A 16,325-nucleotide genomic window follows, 5' to 3' on the forward strand; every position below is an offset into this window, starting at 1 on the left:
TTGTTCGAGCGGGCGATTGGGTTCGCTAGATGTTATGTGTAGGTAGGCATGACCAAAAGCTAACCTTAACCGTATTTTTAACCGTAACCGGACCGTTTATCAACCATAACCGGACCGTAACCGTATAAAACGGTTAAAAATTGTAACCGTTAACCGTAAAAGTAAATTAGTTACGGTTAAAAAATAATAATAACCGTAACCGTTAATTAACCGTAACCATAATTAACCGTAATTAATCGTCGGTTAACCGTACGGTTAAACGCTCGGTTAACCGCATATTTAAAATTTTAAAATAAATTATATTATAACTGTATACAATACCCATATTTAACTAATTCACTATAAATAATTGAAATCACATATATTTTTTACTTGTAAAATAAATAATATTTCATAAAATTTTATCTCCAATATTAATATTATAATAATCATCAAATAACCGTAACCGTATTTAACCGTAACCGTAATTAACCGTAACCGTATATAACCGTAACCGTCTTAACCGTATATATAATGATTAAGGTTATGGTTAAAAGAATTATAACCGTTAACCGGTGGTTAATTAACCATAACCGCATTAACCGTAACCGTGGTCATGCCTATGTGTAGGCTCGGACCATGTGGATTTGATTTCCTGACCTTAAACGCCACCGTTAAATATTCATTCTTATGATGTTTACTAATGTTTTATTTATGATGACTTTATATTTTTTGGTTATTCTTTTTCTATATATATTTGTCATGTTTAAGAACTTGTTAACTAGTTTGATGCCTTTTTCAAGGAAATTTACAGTAGAATCATATTTAGATTTGAGAAAAAATTATTTAGTTACGTAAAGAGAGATGTTACTGTACTAATATACTTGGACTTTCGGGAAAGAAGAGATGGTAATGTTTGACAGCAACTCTCAGTCTACACCAAAACACTTTTGAGTCTTTGATAAATGACCCACTAAACCAATACATGATGTAGAGTGATGTAACACCGATATCATGTCTTTAAATTATGGTAAAATATTATTATAATTGTCAATTATAATGGGTTGATTTAAAAATTAGACTTTTGAACTTGAATGTATGAACTAGACCCGTTGACCGTGACAAAACTGAAAACGTGGAGACAAATAAAAAAGCAATATCGCATGTTGCTAGTTGCTAGTTGGTGAACAAAAAGTCAGATAAATTTCGTAAATAGCTCAAAAAAATAACATGTTGGCCTAAAATAAAATTAAGTGAGCGATATAAAGACTTTTAAACATTAATATAAAGAATTACATTATTAAGTTCGTCGGTAGAGAGAAAAGTAAAGAAATTATTTTCAAAAAAGTGAAAGAAAGGTAAGAATAGTATTGTTTTTCACTTTTAGACGACTTTTTTTTCCCCCGGCCAGTGTCCGTTATACGACTAATGGTTCATGTAAAATTATAAATTAATGGGTCGCTAAATATTAATAATACCGCCCATGTTTCATACGTAAACCGTGTCCTTCTTCTAGACTTCTACTATATAGTCTAAGACATATACACCGTTAAAGGAGAGATCAAATACATCACCATCCATTACCACAATTAATCCTCAGATATGGCAAAGCTCATCCTCATCATCATCTCCCAAATCCTCCATTTCGTTGCCCTTGTCTCCGCCGGAAAAGGAGAAAACTTTGCAAAGACCATTAACAAAAAACACCTCGGCCTCCATAAGGAGAAACTGACTCATTTCCGTGTCTACTGGCACGACATTCTGAGCGGCTCGAACCCTAGCTCGGTCGTGATCAACCCTCCTATCTCCAACTCTTCCTTCTTCGGATCGGTGACTGTGATCGATAACCGATTGACCACGGAGGTCGCGGTGAATTCGACTCTATTGGGTCAGGCGCAAGGGATCTACGCTGCTACTGGTCAACGTGATGTGTCTGCGCTTATGGTGATGAACTTTGCGTTCAAGACAGGCAAGTACAACGGAAGTACAATCACGATTCTTGGTCGGAACGCTGTGCTCACCAAGGTTAGGGAGATGCCGGTGATTGGAGGAAGTGGACTGTTCCGGTTCGCTAGAGGGTATGTCGAGGCTCGGACCATGTGGTTTGATCAAAAGTCGGGAGATGCTACTGTTGAGTACAGCTGTTATGTTTTGCATTATTGATGAATGTGTCTCTCTTTTTCTAATGTTTAGTTAAAATATTCTATATTGGCTTTTTGTCTGCTTAAAGTGATGGATGATGATTAAATTGTGTTGAGAGATATTTATGCCTTTTTGATAGATTTTGATGCTTTGTTTCTTACGCGTGATTTTTTTTTCAGCTAAAAATAAAGTGTGTAATTTTGATACACAAAAAAAAAACGAAAATATCATCCTCAATGTATTGCCGCGACAAAAAGAAAAAAAAAGTATTAATTAATGTGACATCTCATACTATAGTTTGGCATGATTGAGATTAATTTTGCCGACGCCGGTATCGAATTGGTCCGGTTGGTTAAGCATTCACGTAAGGCTACTTTGTAATTTCTGTATGAGTGCTGATAATGACCATATAAACATTTTAACATATTTGCTTTCGATATTCTCGGGTGCGTCTATATGTTTGGAATAGCGGTCAAAGTTTTCCTTACACATGATGTTTGTACATGTACTTTGTATTTGCAGTTGACATTTTGCATCCACCTAGCTCAATACATTTGTGTGAGGACTTTTGCGCTTTTCTTGGCTACATGTTGCGTTTAGTTTTTGTTTTTATTTCACATTCTTGTGTTGCATTAGTATAGGTATATATATCTATGTGTGTTATGTGTTTTTGGCTGGGTGAAAACTGCGTACGTGTTCATGTGTTTGTGATATCCTAACTAAGGTTTTGTGTCTAAGTTGAACCTAAAAATGAACTTATGTGATCTACTCAAAAAAATAAAACGCAGCCAACAAGTAAATAAAAATTTAAAGTCAGAAAAAAAGGTCGTACCTGAGAAAGAAGAGCCCAAAGCTTTTCTTTTCTGAAGAGGAACAATCCTATGGGTCATGCTCTGCTTCAAAGATTAAAGGCTTCAAACTGCAAACGGTACTTTCCATAAGGTCCAACTGCTTCTAAACGGTGTCTTAAATTTAAGTCCTGCAAGTTTAATATGAACACTTGTTAATAAACCCTGAAATATATTTAAAAAATTTACTACAAGATATTGAACAATCATGACCTATGCAATTCTTGAGTATTGCGAAATTTATATGAACAATCTATGAATTATACTTGTCTTTGTGGCTTTCTCAGAAAAAGTTTGAAAACACATTAAAAAAATAAAGTCCTTTGGTCTTTGCCTCAAACCTTGGACGAACTCTTGCTACTACTACTAACAGTGTATTCAAAAATTGAGGAAGCAATAGAAAATAAGGACATTACCTGAAAAACGCAGACGAAGATTGTTGAAATGGAGACAGAGATATCAAAACTTTGTCGTATATGAAGTTCCTTCTCTGATAAATCAAGCTAGCAGATATAGAATTATAAATTCAAAGGTAATCAGTAACACTATATATGGAAATTAAGAGAGAAGGAGAGAAGTCTAACCTGAGACAGATCATGCACACACTACATACCTCAATTTTTGGTCTTTAGAAGCTGAAAAGATTAACTCCAACGAGGGCAACTTTTGTGAATATCATAACTTGGTGTAAAAGATTAACTCCTATCGAGAAGCAATACATATCTCTAATATCAAACTTTCCTATCGAGAAGGTTATATATATGCAGATCATTGAATATATTACTGTCCCAGTCCAGCAATACATATCTCTAGTATCGAACTTTCCTATCAAGAAGCCTTATTAATAGCATCATCAAGCAGAATATTGATTATCATGTCTCCAGCCCGACAAGATAGTATTTTACCAAATAACAGAGTTTCTCAACTTCTGAAACTTCATCATACAAGCCTTAAAAGTATGCTTCCTTATCTATCAATATGCAGATCACTGAATACATTACTGTCCCAGTCCAACAATACATATCTCTAATATCGAACTCTCCTATTGAAAAGCCTTATTAATAGCATCATCATGCAGAATATTGAATAATCATGTCTCCAGCCCGACAAGATAGTACCAAATAACAGAGTTTCTCAACCTCTGAAACTTCATCATACAAGTCTTAAAAGTATGCTTCCTCATCTATCAATATGCAGATTACTGAATATATTACTGTCTCAGTCCAACAATACATATCTCTAATATTGAACTCTCCTATCGAAAAGCCTTATTAATAGCATCATCATGCATAATACTAAATCCTCATGTCTCCATCCCAACAAGATAGTATTTTACCAAACAATTGAGTTTCTCAACCTCTTAAACACCATCACACAAGCCTTAGAAATACGCTTGCTCATCTATCAATATGCAGATCATTGAATACTATATTACTGTCCCAGTCCAGCAACACTCATGTATAAGCCAACAAGACATTTTTTCCTCCCTTAATATGCAGAACCTTGAATATTACATTGCTGTCACAGTCTAGCAATTTATATCTCTAAGCAGACATATGAACTATCATGTCCCCTGCCCGACAAGATAGAATTTTAGCAGATTACTGAAGTTTCTCATTCTCCGATTCATCATAAGACAAAAGCCTTGACAATTCGTTGGTTCCTTTATATGACAAGCAGATCATTGAATTTTTATATTGCTGTCCCAGTCCAGCAACACATATCTTTAAGCAGATCATTGAATATTTATATTGCTGTCCCAGTCCAGCAACATATATCTTTAAGCAGACAATTGAACTAAAAGCTCAAATATTGCAACACCCATAAACAAACCGTATAAGAATAGGGCATGTGATGTGCTCCTCCCATAATATGCAGATCATTGAATCTCCTCCCATAATATGCAGATCATTGAATCTCCTCCCATAGCTTTCCCAGTCTAGCAATACCCATGAGACACACCCATAAACAAGCCTTATCATAATTTGCAGATCATTGAATATATTTATATTGCTGTCCCAGCCCAACAATACATATCTTTAAGCAGACAATTGTACATAAGTTTCTAATATGGCAACACCCATAGAAAAGCCTTATAAAAAGGACATTTGTTCCTCCGTTGATATGTGCAGATCATTGAACCCTATATTACTGTCCCAGCCCAGCATTATGTATCTTTCAGCAGATAATTAAATATTTGTATCAATACTGTCCCAGCCCAGCATTATGCATCTTTCAGCAGATAAATTTTTTATATTTGTATCAATACTGTCCCAGCACAGCAAGATAGCTTTAAGCAGACAATTGAATCAAAGTTTCTAATAAGGCAACACCCATAAACAAGCCTTATAAAAAGGACATATGTTCCTCCATTGATATGCAGATCATTGAACACTAGATTGCTGTCCCAGCCCAGCGTTATATATCTTTAAGCAGATAATTGAATGTTTGTATCAATACTGTCCCAGTACAGCAAGATAGCTTTAAGCAGATAACTGAATATTTGTATCAATATTGTCCCAGCTCAACAAGATACTCAACGTGCGGACATAATTGTGACAAGCCTTACTTAAAAGGATGTGTATCCTCTGTTTTCAAGCATGGTCGTGCTTGTTTTAGGCAACATGGGACGGTAAAAAGGGACAATTTTCCCAAGTAGAAACCGGACATACAACAATCATAAGTGTTGTCATCCCTTTCTTTTGGGTTTGAAGAAAACAAAAAAAAAAACCAAACAAAAACTTTTGAAAAAAAAGAAAAAAAAAAAACTGATTCTAACGAATCGAAAACCTTAAATTCTTAAAACAGTTTTTGAAATCAAAAACCTTAAGAATTAAAGATGTAACGACGAGATAGAAGTGTTTTTTTTTTCTGGAAAAATTGAAAACTACATTCAAATTCGAATCTGAGAAAGAGGTTTTAAATCTACGAAGACCCAGATATCGAATAGAAATCATAGTTCCCAAAAAAGAAAGGGTTTTTAAAAACTAAAGGAGGTTCGAATCCGAGAAAACAAAAACACAAAACTTTAAAACCTTCGAACCCAAAAAAGCATTGCAATCACAAAAAAAAAAAAAAAACAGAATCCATGGAATACACGCGATCAATAGAAACTTTCAACAAATTAGACAAACAAAACCTTGCATTGGTGATGATGTCCTGTTGGAGAAAGCTTCAATCGGTGTTCCAATGGAAAAACAAAAAACAATGATGAGAAGTGAAGAACGATCCTCATAAACATTATTAAATATGATACTTTCGTAAAGAAAAAAGGAAACAGTTAACTAAAAAAAAGGAAATTTTCCTTTTCTACAAGTAATGTGTTAATGGGTTTCGTGAAATTGTGTTGGGCTTATACAAAAACATCATCGGCCCATAAATATTATTTTGTTAAATAAATTGTCCAGTTACATCCTGCCACGTTGTTGGTAGGTCAACTTAAACTCAATTAAATTGTATATATTCAGGGTCAATCATGTAGTTAGTTCTTCACACAGACTCAACATTATTTGTACTGATGAATTATATTTTCCATTTTAAAAAGTGTGTAAGTTCATATGGTCCATTGTCATCCACACCGCTCACTTTTCCTCAGCCTTCCCAATCAAACGAGGACTGTACCAAAAGCCATTTAACATGTTGGTTTTACAAATCAAGAACCCATCAAAGTTGGCTACGATATATCCCACCCCAAATACATAAAACTTAAATAACGTTTAAATACACATTACGATCCCATGCCACCTAAATACACAAACTATGTAGACCAAAAATAACATCGTTGCCAATTATTAATATCATAGCAAATGGCTTTTTATATTAATACATACATTTGTTTGTTTGATAAAAAAAAAAGTTTCCACAAATCGATATTTGTATTGATGGAAAAAGTTAACGTAAAAGCTTCACGACCTATATATGCTTTTGCTCCACTAACATCTGTATCTTTTTTACCATGCCTTTACTGAGCCATGCACGTAAAGTCAGTCGCTCCCCTGTACGTCTACGTCGTATGATGATGATGCTATATATCGCAATTAGAGAAAAATTGAACTCGACCTCGTGTGTTAAATTTGTTTGGTTACCACTTAAGAACTTGCTGATTAAATTTCGGAAAGACACCTACTCGTCTCAACTCTCAAGCATGGTGTGAGTGTGTGAAGACATGAAAACATATGTAAAATTCATAAGATAGAAAAAAGGTTTGGTGTATATATCTGCCGTCTTGTCTTGTGGGACGGTGTGATCGTTGTGTGTGATTGCCTTCGCCAAACTTCAAATGATGTATTTGAATTGACTGAGATAATTTAATAGTTTGCAATATCATTAGCAACGCGTTATATATCATCCAAAATTACAAATTATAATTCGATAAGAGATGCATGTTTTGCTAATTTCAATTTCTTTTAGTTGATCCTGATTCCATATATTTCTGTAACGATCTAGAACGTCAACTACTATTTCGTATCAATAATATGTGTCAAAACAAGATTAAAATTATGATCTCCCAAGTCACCACCACTTGCATCCTGCCACGTTGATAGGAGTCAATCAAAACTCCGTTACTAAAATAATAAAGCATACGACTAACTGATGAGGAGATTTGATGAAGGTCTAGTGATCTTAAAGTCTTCTCTGATCAGTGACATAACCAAGTGTAGTTTCATTTTGCATGCATACCTTTAAATTTTCTAAACGTTAATTGAAATGTTATAACCGCTATTAGGAGGAAAAAGAAGAAGAAATCACAAGAATTGTGAAGAACAGAAACAAAGTAACTTTTGTACAAAAAAAGAGAAAGAAATAAAGTTACTTTTTTGAAAGTAGTAAATCCACTATCAATATATATGCAGAGTACGACGAACTAATGCACATCGATTGGTCTTTGTCACACTTTAATTGGAGAAATCTCAAATAGAAAACGTGCCTTATCCTTCTCTATATATACATGCACAAACACTCGTTCATATAGCACATACCTTATCATCTAGAGACACAAAAACCACGAATATTACACACATATATATAACTAAGTACAACATGACTAAGCTCATCCTCATCCTCGCCGCACATATCCTCATCCTCGCTGCCGTTGCTTCCGCCAGTGACTTCGCAAGAACCATGAACGAGAAACACCTTGACATTTCCACAAAGGAGAAACTCACTCATCTCCGACTCTATTGGCACGACTCCTTATACGGTAGACACCCTAGCTCCGTCACAATCCAAAAACCTGTCTTCAACTCTTCCTTATTCGGAATGATTACCATGATGGACGATGCACTGACATTGGATGAATCGAGGAATTCGACTGTGGTGGGTAAGGCGCAAGGGATCTACGCTGGAGCGGCACAAGGAGAGATTGGCTTCTTGATGGTAATGAACTTTGCTTTCACTACAGGGAAGTACAACGGGAGTACGATCGCGATTCTTGGCCAGAACAGAGTGATGTTGAAGGTTAGGGAAATGCCAGTGGTCGGAGGCAGTGGAATGTTTCGGTTTGCTAGAGGTTATGTAGAGGCTCGCACCAAGTTGTTCGATCTCAAATCCGGTGATGCCACTGTCGAGTATAATTGTCATGTCTTGCATTACTAATGTAACATTTGCATTTTGCTTTTGTGTTTGTTATTGTAGCTGTCGTGTGATAGTTATGATGAGACATGAGAGTGTTATTGTCTTTTCTCAATATTGTAATGTGGTTTGGTATCATCTATGAAATAAAATAATAAGAAAAGTAGTTGGTTTATACAGTAAAACAGAGCCATTTGGGTCAAATTAACTGGCACAAGGTTCTTCATTTCCTTGTTAAATTAATGATTTCGAAAATTATCAACTGATTAGTGAATATGTACTAACATTATTTGAGTTTTCTTGATATAAAAATAAAATACAATGATTAGCCCAATCATTCTAGAGCTAATCAAAAACATATTTTGTTGTCTATTTGTCTCAGAAGAATTTTGATGGAGAAAAAAGAATAAAAGGTAACGAGGAAATCAACTAATACATTATATGTCTATCTTTACTTTTTTTTTTTGATTGAAATATAAAAATGATTCAAAATAGTAAACATACATATAGTATGACCATAGTAAGAAAAAGAAAATCACATTTTTGTTTATTTATTAACAAAAACGTGTGAGACCTTTTGTGAATTTTTTTTGTTTTTTGTTTTTTTTTTGTCATGTAGACCTTTTGTGACCTAAAACGTTCATTCACATTATTATTATTACTTTATTTGTTACATTATTATTAAGCAAAAAATGTTAATTTGATTTTCCTTTTTTCTTTTGTTTTGGTTTCTTCTTCTTTACAATAGCTGACGTGTGACACATCCGTCTCTCTCTCTTTCTCTATTTTGGGAATTTTCATCCATAGATCTTTTATTTTAATTTAATTTTTGTTCTTCTCTTCATCGCCCAACTCGAACCGTCGTAACCCTAAAATCGCCCGAAATCAAAAGTTTCTTCATCGGCAAATCGAATCTGCTCCGATTATATATTTTTCAAATCGCTTACCAAATCCGACATGAGCCAGACCCTCGTTTTCAGAGGACTATAATGATCGGACTCTTCGTGTCCCGTCTCGATTGCATGGGGTTTGAGCTATGCCGGAGCTTCGCCGTGGAGTCCGCCGTGGCCGTGTTACTGACGCTGTAGCTCCCAATCAGCTTCCGCAGAAACCTACCGAAAAGAAACCGAGGAAGAGTAACAACGTTAGAACCCGGAAAGCGGTTGCCGCCGGAGTTACAGGAGCTACGGAGAGGCCGAGGACTAGATTAGCTGCCAGGAAACTGAAGGAGGAAGACAAGGAGGTACCTCAGGAGAATCCCGTTGTTGTTCTGCCCAAGGATACCGATATCGATAAATCTAAAGGTAAAGAGGTTGTCGCTGAAGAGGAGAAGAAAGATATGGCGATTGGTAACGATAGTGGTGGCTCTAACAAGGCGGCTGCACAGGAAGAAGAAGGAAATACTGCTCCTTTCCCTGAGAGGGTATCAATTTTTCTCTTTTTTTTTTTGCTTGGTTCTTCCATTTCCTCGATGCATAGTTTGTGAAATGTTTTGCCTTGACTCCTGTGGTTTATGCTCTTCTTTGTTTTGCCGTTGTATTTTGGCTGGTTTGGTTTGGTGTTTTTGCTGTTCTACTAACTAATTGTAGACTTACTTATTCTTTTTGCGTGGTAATGACTAACGATTCTGTCTCTATCAGGTCCAAGTTGGAGGATCTCCACTATATAAGGTTGAGAGAAAGCTGGGGAAGGGTGGTTTCGGACAAGTATTTGTGGGACGTCGTATTAGTGGCGGTAACGAGCGTAGTGCTGGAGCCAGCATCTTGGAGGTAATGTAATCCAGTTTGTGTTACTACTGTGGCGGATTGTCACAACAAAAGTCCTTTTTACTAGCTTAATTATGTGTATAATGTCTCACATCTTCAATTTATTATGTAGGTTGCTCTAAAATTTGAGCATCGGAGCAGCAAGGGTTGTAACTATGGTCCTCCGCATGAATGGCAGGTGTACAAGTGGGTGTTCGATTCTCCTATCTCTCTTTCAATCATTCTTAAATTTGTTTACCTGGATTTTTGGTGCTTCCTTGACTTGAACTGTGTAATTAACATCTTACTTGTATTGTGAACAGCACCTTGGGAGGTAGCCATGGAGTCCCTAGAGTACATTTCAAAGGGAGGCAAGGAGACTATTATGTTATGGTGCTGGATTGCTGCTTTCCCCGCTCCTTTCTGCGTTTCTCCTGTCTGTATCATTCATGTTAAATCCTCTCTCTTTCTTCTTTTTTGTTGTTCTCAGGTTATGGATATGCTTGGGCCGAGCTTATGGGATTTATGGAATACTTCAGGGCAAGCGTGAGTCTCATTACACATCCTCTAGGGAGCTCATGTCTCTTTCCTCAATTAGCGTAGTTTTCAGTACATGAATATCCAAATTTTATTTGGTTTCGTTTTGGAAATGTAACTAAAATGTTACACTGAGTGCTTTGTATTGCAAAAAACCCGTTAATGGTTGACATATGATTGTTCTAACAATTATTTTCCCCTTTTGCTTTGCAGAATGTCCTCGGAAATGGTAGCTTGCATTGCGGTTGAATCACTGTCTATCCTTGAAAAGATGCATGCAAAAGGGTTTGTAATTGATTTTTTTTTTTTGGTTTCTATATTGAACTTGTTTGCCAAAGGTTTCTTCTTATATATCTGTTTTGAGCCTCGGCAGGTCTAAGTTATTATGTTTTCTCTCTACTAACTAGCCTAATGGGTCATGATTTGATTTGGTTTCAGTTATGTGCATGGAGATGTTAAGCCGGAAAATTTCTTACTCGGCCAGCCTTCCACTTCACAGGAGAAAAAGCTGTTTCTTGTTGATTTGGGACTAGGTTGGTTGATTTCATTCACTTTTTTATTCTTGCTAGGTTTTTCTGTACCTTTCTCATTTTCTTTAACCAATTTTTTCAGCAACAAAGTGGAGAGAAGGTGGTAGCGGACAACATGTTGAATATGATCAACGTCCTGATATGTTTAGGTAATATATTTTCTACTGTTACCTAATTCAAATTTTTATAATCACACCCTTACTCTTTTCTTGAAACTCTCTTCTTAATTTTTGTAGGGGGACAGTTAGATACGCAAGTGCCCATGCTCACTTGGGAAGAACTGCAAGCAGAAGGGATGATCTTGAATCATTGGCATATACATTGATCTTCCTTCACCGAGGTAGACTGCCATGGCAAGGATATCAGGTACTGCAGACCTATCTTTTTTGTTTTGTAGAATGTTGTTAGCCTCATTCTTTCTCTGCTAATCCTTTCTCTTCCTCAATTTTCAGGGAGATAACAAATCATTCCTTGTTTGTAAAAAGAAGATGGCAACATCACCAGAGATGCTTTGTTGTTTTTGCCCCCCTCCTTTCAAGCAGTTTCTTGAGATCGTGGTAAATATGAAATTTGACGAAGAACCTAACTATGGCAAGTTAGTATCTCTATTTCAAGACCTCTTGGGCGAAAATCCGGCAATTAGGCCTATAAACACAGAGGGTGCTCAAAAGGTGACGTTCTCATACTGTACATCATTCCCTTTCTTTTCTGTTAGTACATTTTGGAGTTGTTGTTTAACGTCTTGTTTTTTTTTGTTTTTGGTTGTGCTAGATCATTTTCCAAGTTGGACAGAAGCGAGGTAGGTTGAGCATTGGGGAAGAAGAAGAAGATGCCCCTAGGAAAAAAGTCCGTCTAGGAGTCCCTGCAACGCAATGGATATCGATTTACAATGCCAGGCAACCAATGAAGCAGAGGTAAAAAAGTTCATGGTTAATTATTCAGTCAGTTATCTGACCAGGACTGCGTTTATGTCTTGGTTACGTTATAATCTTAGATTCTTGGCTTCAATGTGTCTACAGTTAAATAGTTTTTGGACTGACGATCTACTTGTTCAACCAGGTATCATTATAACGTGGCTGATATAAGACTGGCACAGCATATTGAAAGAGGTATTGCAGATGGTTTGTTGATAAGCTGTGTATCGTCATGTTCGAATCTCTGGGCATTGATAATGGATGCTGGAACTGGCTTCACTAACCAAGTCTATGAACTTTCTCCTGTATTCTTGCACAAGGTAATCCGATATTTCTCTGTAAAACTATTCTTATGTTTGTGTTCTGTCAGTATAATCTTACCTGAGAGCGAACTCTGTTCTGGATCAGGAATGGATTATGGAACAGTGGGAGAAGAACTACTACATTAGTTCAATTGCTGGTGCAAACAATGGAAGCTCTTTAGTTGTCATGTCAAAAGGTATCTATGCTTTTCCTGCTTTCATGAAAACTTTACATTCTTTATTCATGAAGGTGTTTTACTAGACTCTAAATTTTGTGGCTTATTCTATGTTTGGTTTCAATGTATTGTAAAGGTACGCAGTATACACAGCAGTCTTACAAAGTAAGTGATTCATTCCCATTCAAGTGGATAAACAAGAAATGGAGAGAAGGCTTCCATGTAACCTCAATGGCAACAGCTGGAAGTCGGTGGGGAGTTGTTATGTCCCGCAATTCTGGCTACAGTGAACAGGTTAGACTTCAATGGTTCTTCATATTTTACTTTCATCCTCCTCTTCGTCCAGTTTATAGATTTGCAAATGTTGATTTCTGATCCAGTGAATCACCATTGTCTGCTTATCTCTCTACAGGTTGTTGAATTGGATTTTCTGTATCCAAGTGAAGGCATCCATAGGCGCTGGGATGGTGGATTCAGAATCACATCAACAGCAGCAACAACCGATCAAGCTGCTCTCATCCTAAGCATCCCACGCCGTAGATTGGTCGATGAGACGCAAGAGACATTGCGTACCTCTCAATTCCCCAGCACACATGTTAAGGTGAGATTGTTTTAAAGGATTACTAATATCTATATCTACATCTCCTTAGAGTAACTTAAAAAGATTTGCTGATCTCAAGGTAATATCTAAAGATGGTGCATCGTTTTACTTCCGTTTGTGCAGGAAAAATGGGGAAAGAATCTCTACCTCGCATCATTAAGCTATGGCCGAACTGTATCTTGAGACTTGGTAAAAATGTTGTAGGACGGGAGATAGATGTTTCTAAGTCTCTACTCCTATTCCGTACCCAACCCTCTGGCCTCTCAGGCTCTGTTGTGCTTTTTTTTTTTTTTTGTCAGTTGAATTGTGAAGCAACGAAGTGGTGATTGTTTTGTTTCCTCTCGACTTCAATTGTGAAGGGGATTGAGGCATAATCACCAGTTTAGCTACACATTTCCATCTAAATTGCTATCTAATTTTTATATCAAGAAAAGATATTTTTTGTTATTATCTAAACAACATGAGTAATCCAATTCAAAACATATCAGGCAGTAGAATTCGTCACTGTTCTCTCCATACACGACCTGAAACCTTCAACTTCAGTTCTTTGTTGCTGGTGTTATCTGTAGAAAAGAACATAGCTAATTTGCGAGTTATAATCAAGCCATCTTGACTATCACGAACCGTCTTGTGACTGTCACGAATGCTTCTTGGCACGCCTTGCCATTTCAGCTTTCTGCCATTACCACCGACCTCCAAACTATAACTGAAGTTCATTGCTTCTTCTTCATCTCCTATAAACTGCACGAAGGCTATGTACATTGGTGTTCTCCTCAGGTGGAATGCTTCGAAGTATAAGCAGAATTGTCGACCAAAGCAATCCAGAAGCTGCATCGATTTGTGTGGGTTAAAAACTCACAAAGTTGCAGAAATCAGAGCGAGAGAGAGTTATAACTCACCGTTAACATCCAAGTAGCATGATGAAGATGTTTAGGATTATGATGAACATATCTATGACTGAAACTACGGCCATCATGCATATCAACATTGTGATCATTCCTTAGATGCAAAAGCAGCCATGGAATATCTCCTGTGACACTACACTTGGATCCAGAGTGTGGACAATTGTACGGTTTCGTCTTAGAGTTCTCATTGTTGACCTCTTTGGTGTGGCCGATGGGACACTGTAATACGATCTCTGTTACTAATCCTATTCGTATTGTTTTAGTATCAATATCATATTATATGCATACCTGGTAGATTGCAGTGGACATCTGGTTTGTACAAACCGGTAAATCGAGTAATTCATGAACCCGAGATTGGATCTGAAGGTCAGTGATTCGAGGTTCCATTTTCGCTGGAAATCATGAAATAACTAAGGCAAGCGATGAAGTGAAAGAGGAGACATGTGTTTGTATGTGTATATCATTTGCAAATACCCATCACCACATAGATACGTTTACGTTGTTTCAAGTTTCAACGTCCAATTATTGGAGACAACGTGGAGTAGATGGTTAATGACTTAATGTAATAGTTGGCTCCGGAAATTGCGTACGTCAGAGAGCTTAATTGTAGGGGAAAAAATAATACAAACAAAAATCCATATCGTATATGACTTGTGACTGTAATTACAAATTAGTCAAGGTTCTTGGTTACACGACACTCATGAGTAGCAAGTATCCAATTGAATCTTGCAAGTTGTAACCATCCATTTCAAGATGCCAAGTGGACAAATGAGTCTTAACCAAATCAAATAATTGTATTCCAGTATATTATTTTATTAAGACCTGAAAACTGCTGATTGATCTTTGTAATCAGTCATGGTTCAGCAGCTAAGCAAATTGCATGGGAAAAGAAGAATTGAAAGATGAAAGATCTTGCCTGCAACATAAGATTACGCAGTTTCTGATTAACTCAAAACCGCAAGAATCTAAGCAGAGTGTTGGGGATAACTTCATCTAAAATACAGGGCTTTTGGATCTGAGCTTAAAAAGAGTAAAGAACGATACAATCCGAGCTTCCGTTTATGCATCTATCCTCCTGGAAACTTGTTGTAAGCGAGAAAAGAAAACTGTCATAAAGGCATCGAAATACCTGCAAATTCAGAGAAAGGGTTCATGTCACTGAGTTGAACTAAGAAACTTAACCGAAACTAGAACTAATGTGTGATTGATTGGCTCAGATCCGTACACACACATGAAAGGGTTAAACTTCATCAGATTCACAAACAAAATAACAATGCTATATGATCAGATAATTCTTAAGTTTTCCAATGTAAGTCCTCATCTGAAGACCTAACTGTAGTTTTCAATTCCAATCACAATGCACCATCACAATTCTCTAATATATTCGGTGTATATCAGATTACATAGAATGTGTTGTGTAATAATGATAAACATAAGTAAAGTAAACCTACATGGTAATTCCAGTGCTCTGCTGAATCTTAGACCAGTAAAATGATTAATATCAAAACAAAAAACTGACCTTGAGGAACTAATCCCCAGATTTTGGATTCAATGGACAAACTTGAGACAAGCCTGGACGATGCTATAGCACTGTGTAGAGGTATCATCGAACTCAACTCCACTGGTAATCTGAAGAAGAAATAAAACATCAATGAAGTTCATCAAAATTGCAATTTTCTTAGAAAGATTTTGACTTTGTTGATTCAGATTTCAAATTATCAGCAACGAATCGACTCAGAATCCATAAGATTCCAAACCCATTAATGGTGAGGAGAAAAAATGGTTTTTTTTTAAATCTATTGATAGTGAAGTTATACAAAAAAAACAGACCTTGAAGATCGACTGAGACGACAAGTTGGTGAGGAAGGTGAAGCAGATTTGATGGGAGAAGGGAGTGATGAAACATTAGCATTCTTGTTGCTGAGGTTTTGGCATAGAGGCTTTAACCGAGACGAGAATCTGCCTAACACTCTTGAATACGCCATTGCCAGGAATTAGCAACAAAATGTGTGATCTGATCTGATCGGACATTTAGGGCTTAAGGGTTTCTGAGTCCCGGGTCGGGTTACGGGCCT

General features: G+C 36.6%; 5 protein-coding genes across 5 annotated transcripts; 3 read left to right on the forward strand and 2 right to left on the reverse strand.

Moving 5' to 3' along the window:
• The first annotated feature begins 1,355 nt into the window (after window positions 1-1,355).
• On the forward strand, window positions 1,356-2,261 carry LOC17892156 (dirigent protein 7). Its single transcript, XM_006298586.2, has one exon. The coding sequence runs from the start codon at window positions 1,582-1,584 to the stop codon at window positions 2,140-2,142; it is 561 nt and encodes a 186-aa protein (XP_006298648.1). The 5' UTR covers window positions 1,356-1,581; the 3' UTR covers window positions 2,143-2,261.
• Window positions 2,262-7,971: 5,710 nt separating this feature from the next.
• LOC17893698 (dirigent protein 8) lies at window positions 7,972-8,664 on the forward strand. The gene has a single exon (XM_006298590.2). The coding sequence runs from the start codon at window positions 8,010-8,012 to the stop codon at window positions 8,562-8,564; it is 555 nt and encodes a 184-aa protein (XP_006298652.1). The 5' UTR covers window positions 7,972-8,009; the 3' UTR covers window positions 8,565-8,664.
• Window positions 8,665-9,375: 711 nt separating this feature from the next.
• LOC17893702 (casein kinase 1-like protein HD16) lies at window positions 9,376-13,792 on the forward strand. Its single transcript, XM_006297022.2, has 16 exons — window positions 9,376-9,963; window positions 10,181-10,309; window positions 10,419-10,492; window positions 10,609-10,678; window positions 10,776-10,831; window positions 11,036-11,107; window positions 11,261-11,355; window positions 11,435-11,501; window positions 11,589-11,718; window positions 11,805-12,023; window positions 12,124-12,266; window positions 12,412-12,586; window positions 12,675-12,765; window positions 12,881-13,038; window positions 13,157-13,345; window positions 13,469-13,792. The coding sequence occupies exons 1-16, from the start codon at window positions 9,577-9,579 to the stop codon at window positions 13,526-13,528; spliced, it is 2,115 nt and encodes a 704-aa protein (XP_006297084.1). The 5' UTR covers window positions 9,376-9,576; the 3' UTR covers window positions 13,529-13,792.
• LOC17890923 (probable inactive E3 ubiquitin-protein ligase SINAT6) lies at window positions 13,625-14,677 on the reverse strand. Its single transcript, XM_006299245.2, has 3 exons — window positions 14,539-14,677; window positions 14,245-14,469; window positions 13,625-14,173 (listed from the first exon to the last, which is right to left on the reverse strand). Exons 1-3 carry the CDS (start codon window positions 14,635-14,637, stop codon window positions 13,847-13,849), a joined length of 651 nt encoding a protein of 216 aa, XP_006299307.1. The 5' UTR covers window positions 14,638-14,677; the 3' UTR covers window positions 13,625-13,846.
• A 346-nt stretch (window positions 14,678-15,023) lies between these two features.
• LOC17892949 lies at window positions 15,024-16,318 on the reverse strand. Its single transcript, XM_006300064.2, has 3 exons — window positions 16,081-16,318; window positions 15,770-15,879; window positions 15,024-15,379 (listed from the first exon to the last, which is right to left on the reverse strand). The coding sequence occupies exons 1-3, from the start codon at window positions 16,233-16,235 to the stop codon at window positions 15,360-15,362; spliced, it is 285 nt and encodes a 94-aa protein (XP_006300126.1). The 5' UTR covers window positions 16,236-16,318; the 3' UTR covers window positions 15,024-15,359.
• Between the last annotated feature and the right edge of the window lie 7 nt (window positions 16,319-16,325).

The sequence above is a fragment of the Capsella rubella genome, unplaced genomic scaffold (genome assembly GCF_000375325.1).
Source record: "Capsella rubella cultivar Monte Gargano unplaced genomic scaffold, Caprub1_0 scaffold_3, whole genome shotgun sequence".
Classification (NCBI taxonomy): domain Eukaryota; kingdom Viridiplantae; phylum Streptophyta; class Magnoliopsida; order Brassicales; family Brassicaceae; genus Capsella; species Capsella rubella.

What these genes read in the sequence shown, in the direction of transcription:
- LOC17893702 (XM_006297022.2), top strand. Translation starts at nt 9,577, where the DNA reads ATGCCGGAGCTTCGCCGTGGAGTCCGCCGTGGCCGTGTTACTGACGCT. An exon ending in AGGCAACCAATGAAGCAGAG is followed by an intron (nt 12,267 to 12,411) that starts GTAAAAAAGTTC and finishes TTGTTCAACCAG; the next exon opens with GTATCATTATAACGTGGCTG. An exon ending in ATTCTGGCTACAGTGAACAG is followed by an intron (nt 13,039 to 13,156) that starts GTTAGACTTCAA and finishes ATCTCTCTACAG; the next exon opens with GTTGTTGAATTGGATTTTCT.
- LOC17892156 (XM_006298586.2), top strand. Translation starts at nt 1,582, where the DNA reads ATGGCAAAGCTCATCCTCATCATCATCTCCCAAATCCTCCATTTCGTT.
- LOC17893698 (XM_006298590.2), top strand. Translation starts at nt 8,010, where the DNA reads ATGACTAAGCTCATCCTCATCCTCGCCGCACATATCCTCATCCTCGCT.
- LOC17892949 (XM_006300064.2), bottom strand. Translation starts at nt 16,235, where the DNA reads ATGGCGTATTCAAGAGTGTTAGGCAGATTCTCGTCTCGGTTAAAGCCT. An exon ending in CGTCTCAGTCGATCTTCAAG is followed by an intron (nt 15,880 to 16,080) that starts GTCTGTTTTTTT and finishes TTTCTTCTTCAG; the next exon opens with ATTACCAGTGGAGTTGAGTT. An exon ending in CTGGGGATTAGTTCCTCAAG is followed by an intron (nt 15,380 to 15,769) that starts GTCAGTTTTTTG and finishes CTGAATTTGCAG; the next exon opens with GTATTTCGATGCCTTTATGA.
- LOC17890923 (XM_006299245.2), bottom strand. Translation starts at nt 14,637, where the DNA reads ATGGAACCTCGAATCACTGACCTTCAGATCCAATCTCGGGTTCATGAA. An exon ending in TGTCCACTGCAATCTACCAG is followed by an intron (nt 14,470 to 14,538) that starts GTATGCATATAA and finishes ATCGTATTACAG; the next exon opens with TGTCCCATCGGCCACACCAA. An exon ending in ATGCTACTTGGATGTTAACG is followed by an intron (nt 14,174 to 14,244) that starts GTGAGTTATAAC and finishes AAATCGATGCAG; the next exon opens with CTTCTGGATTGCTTTGGTCG.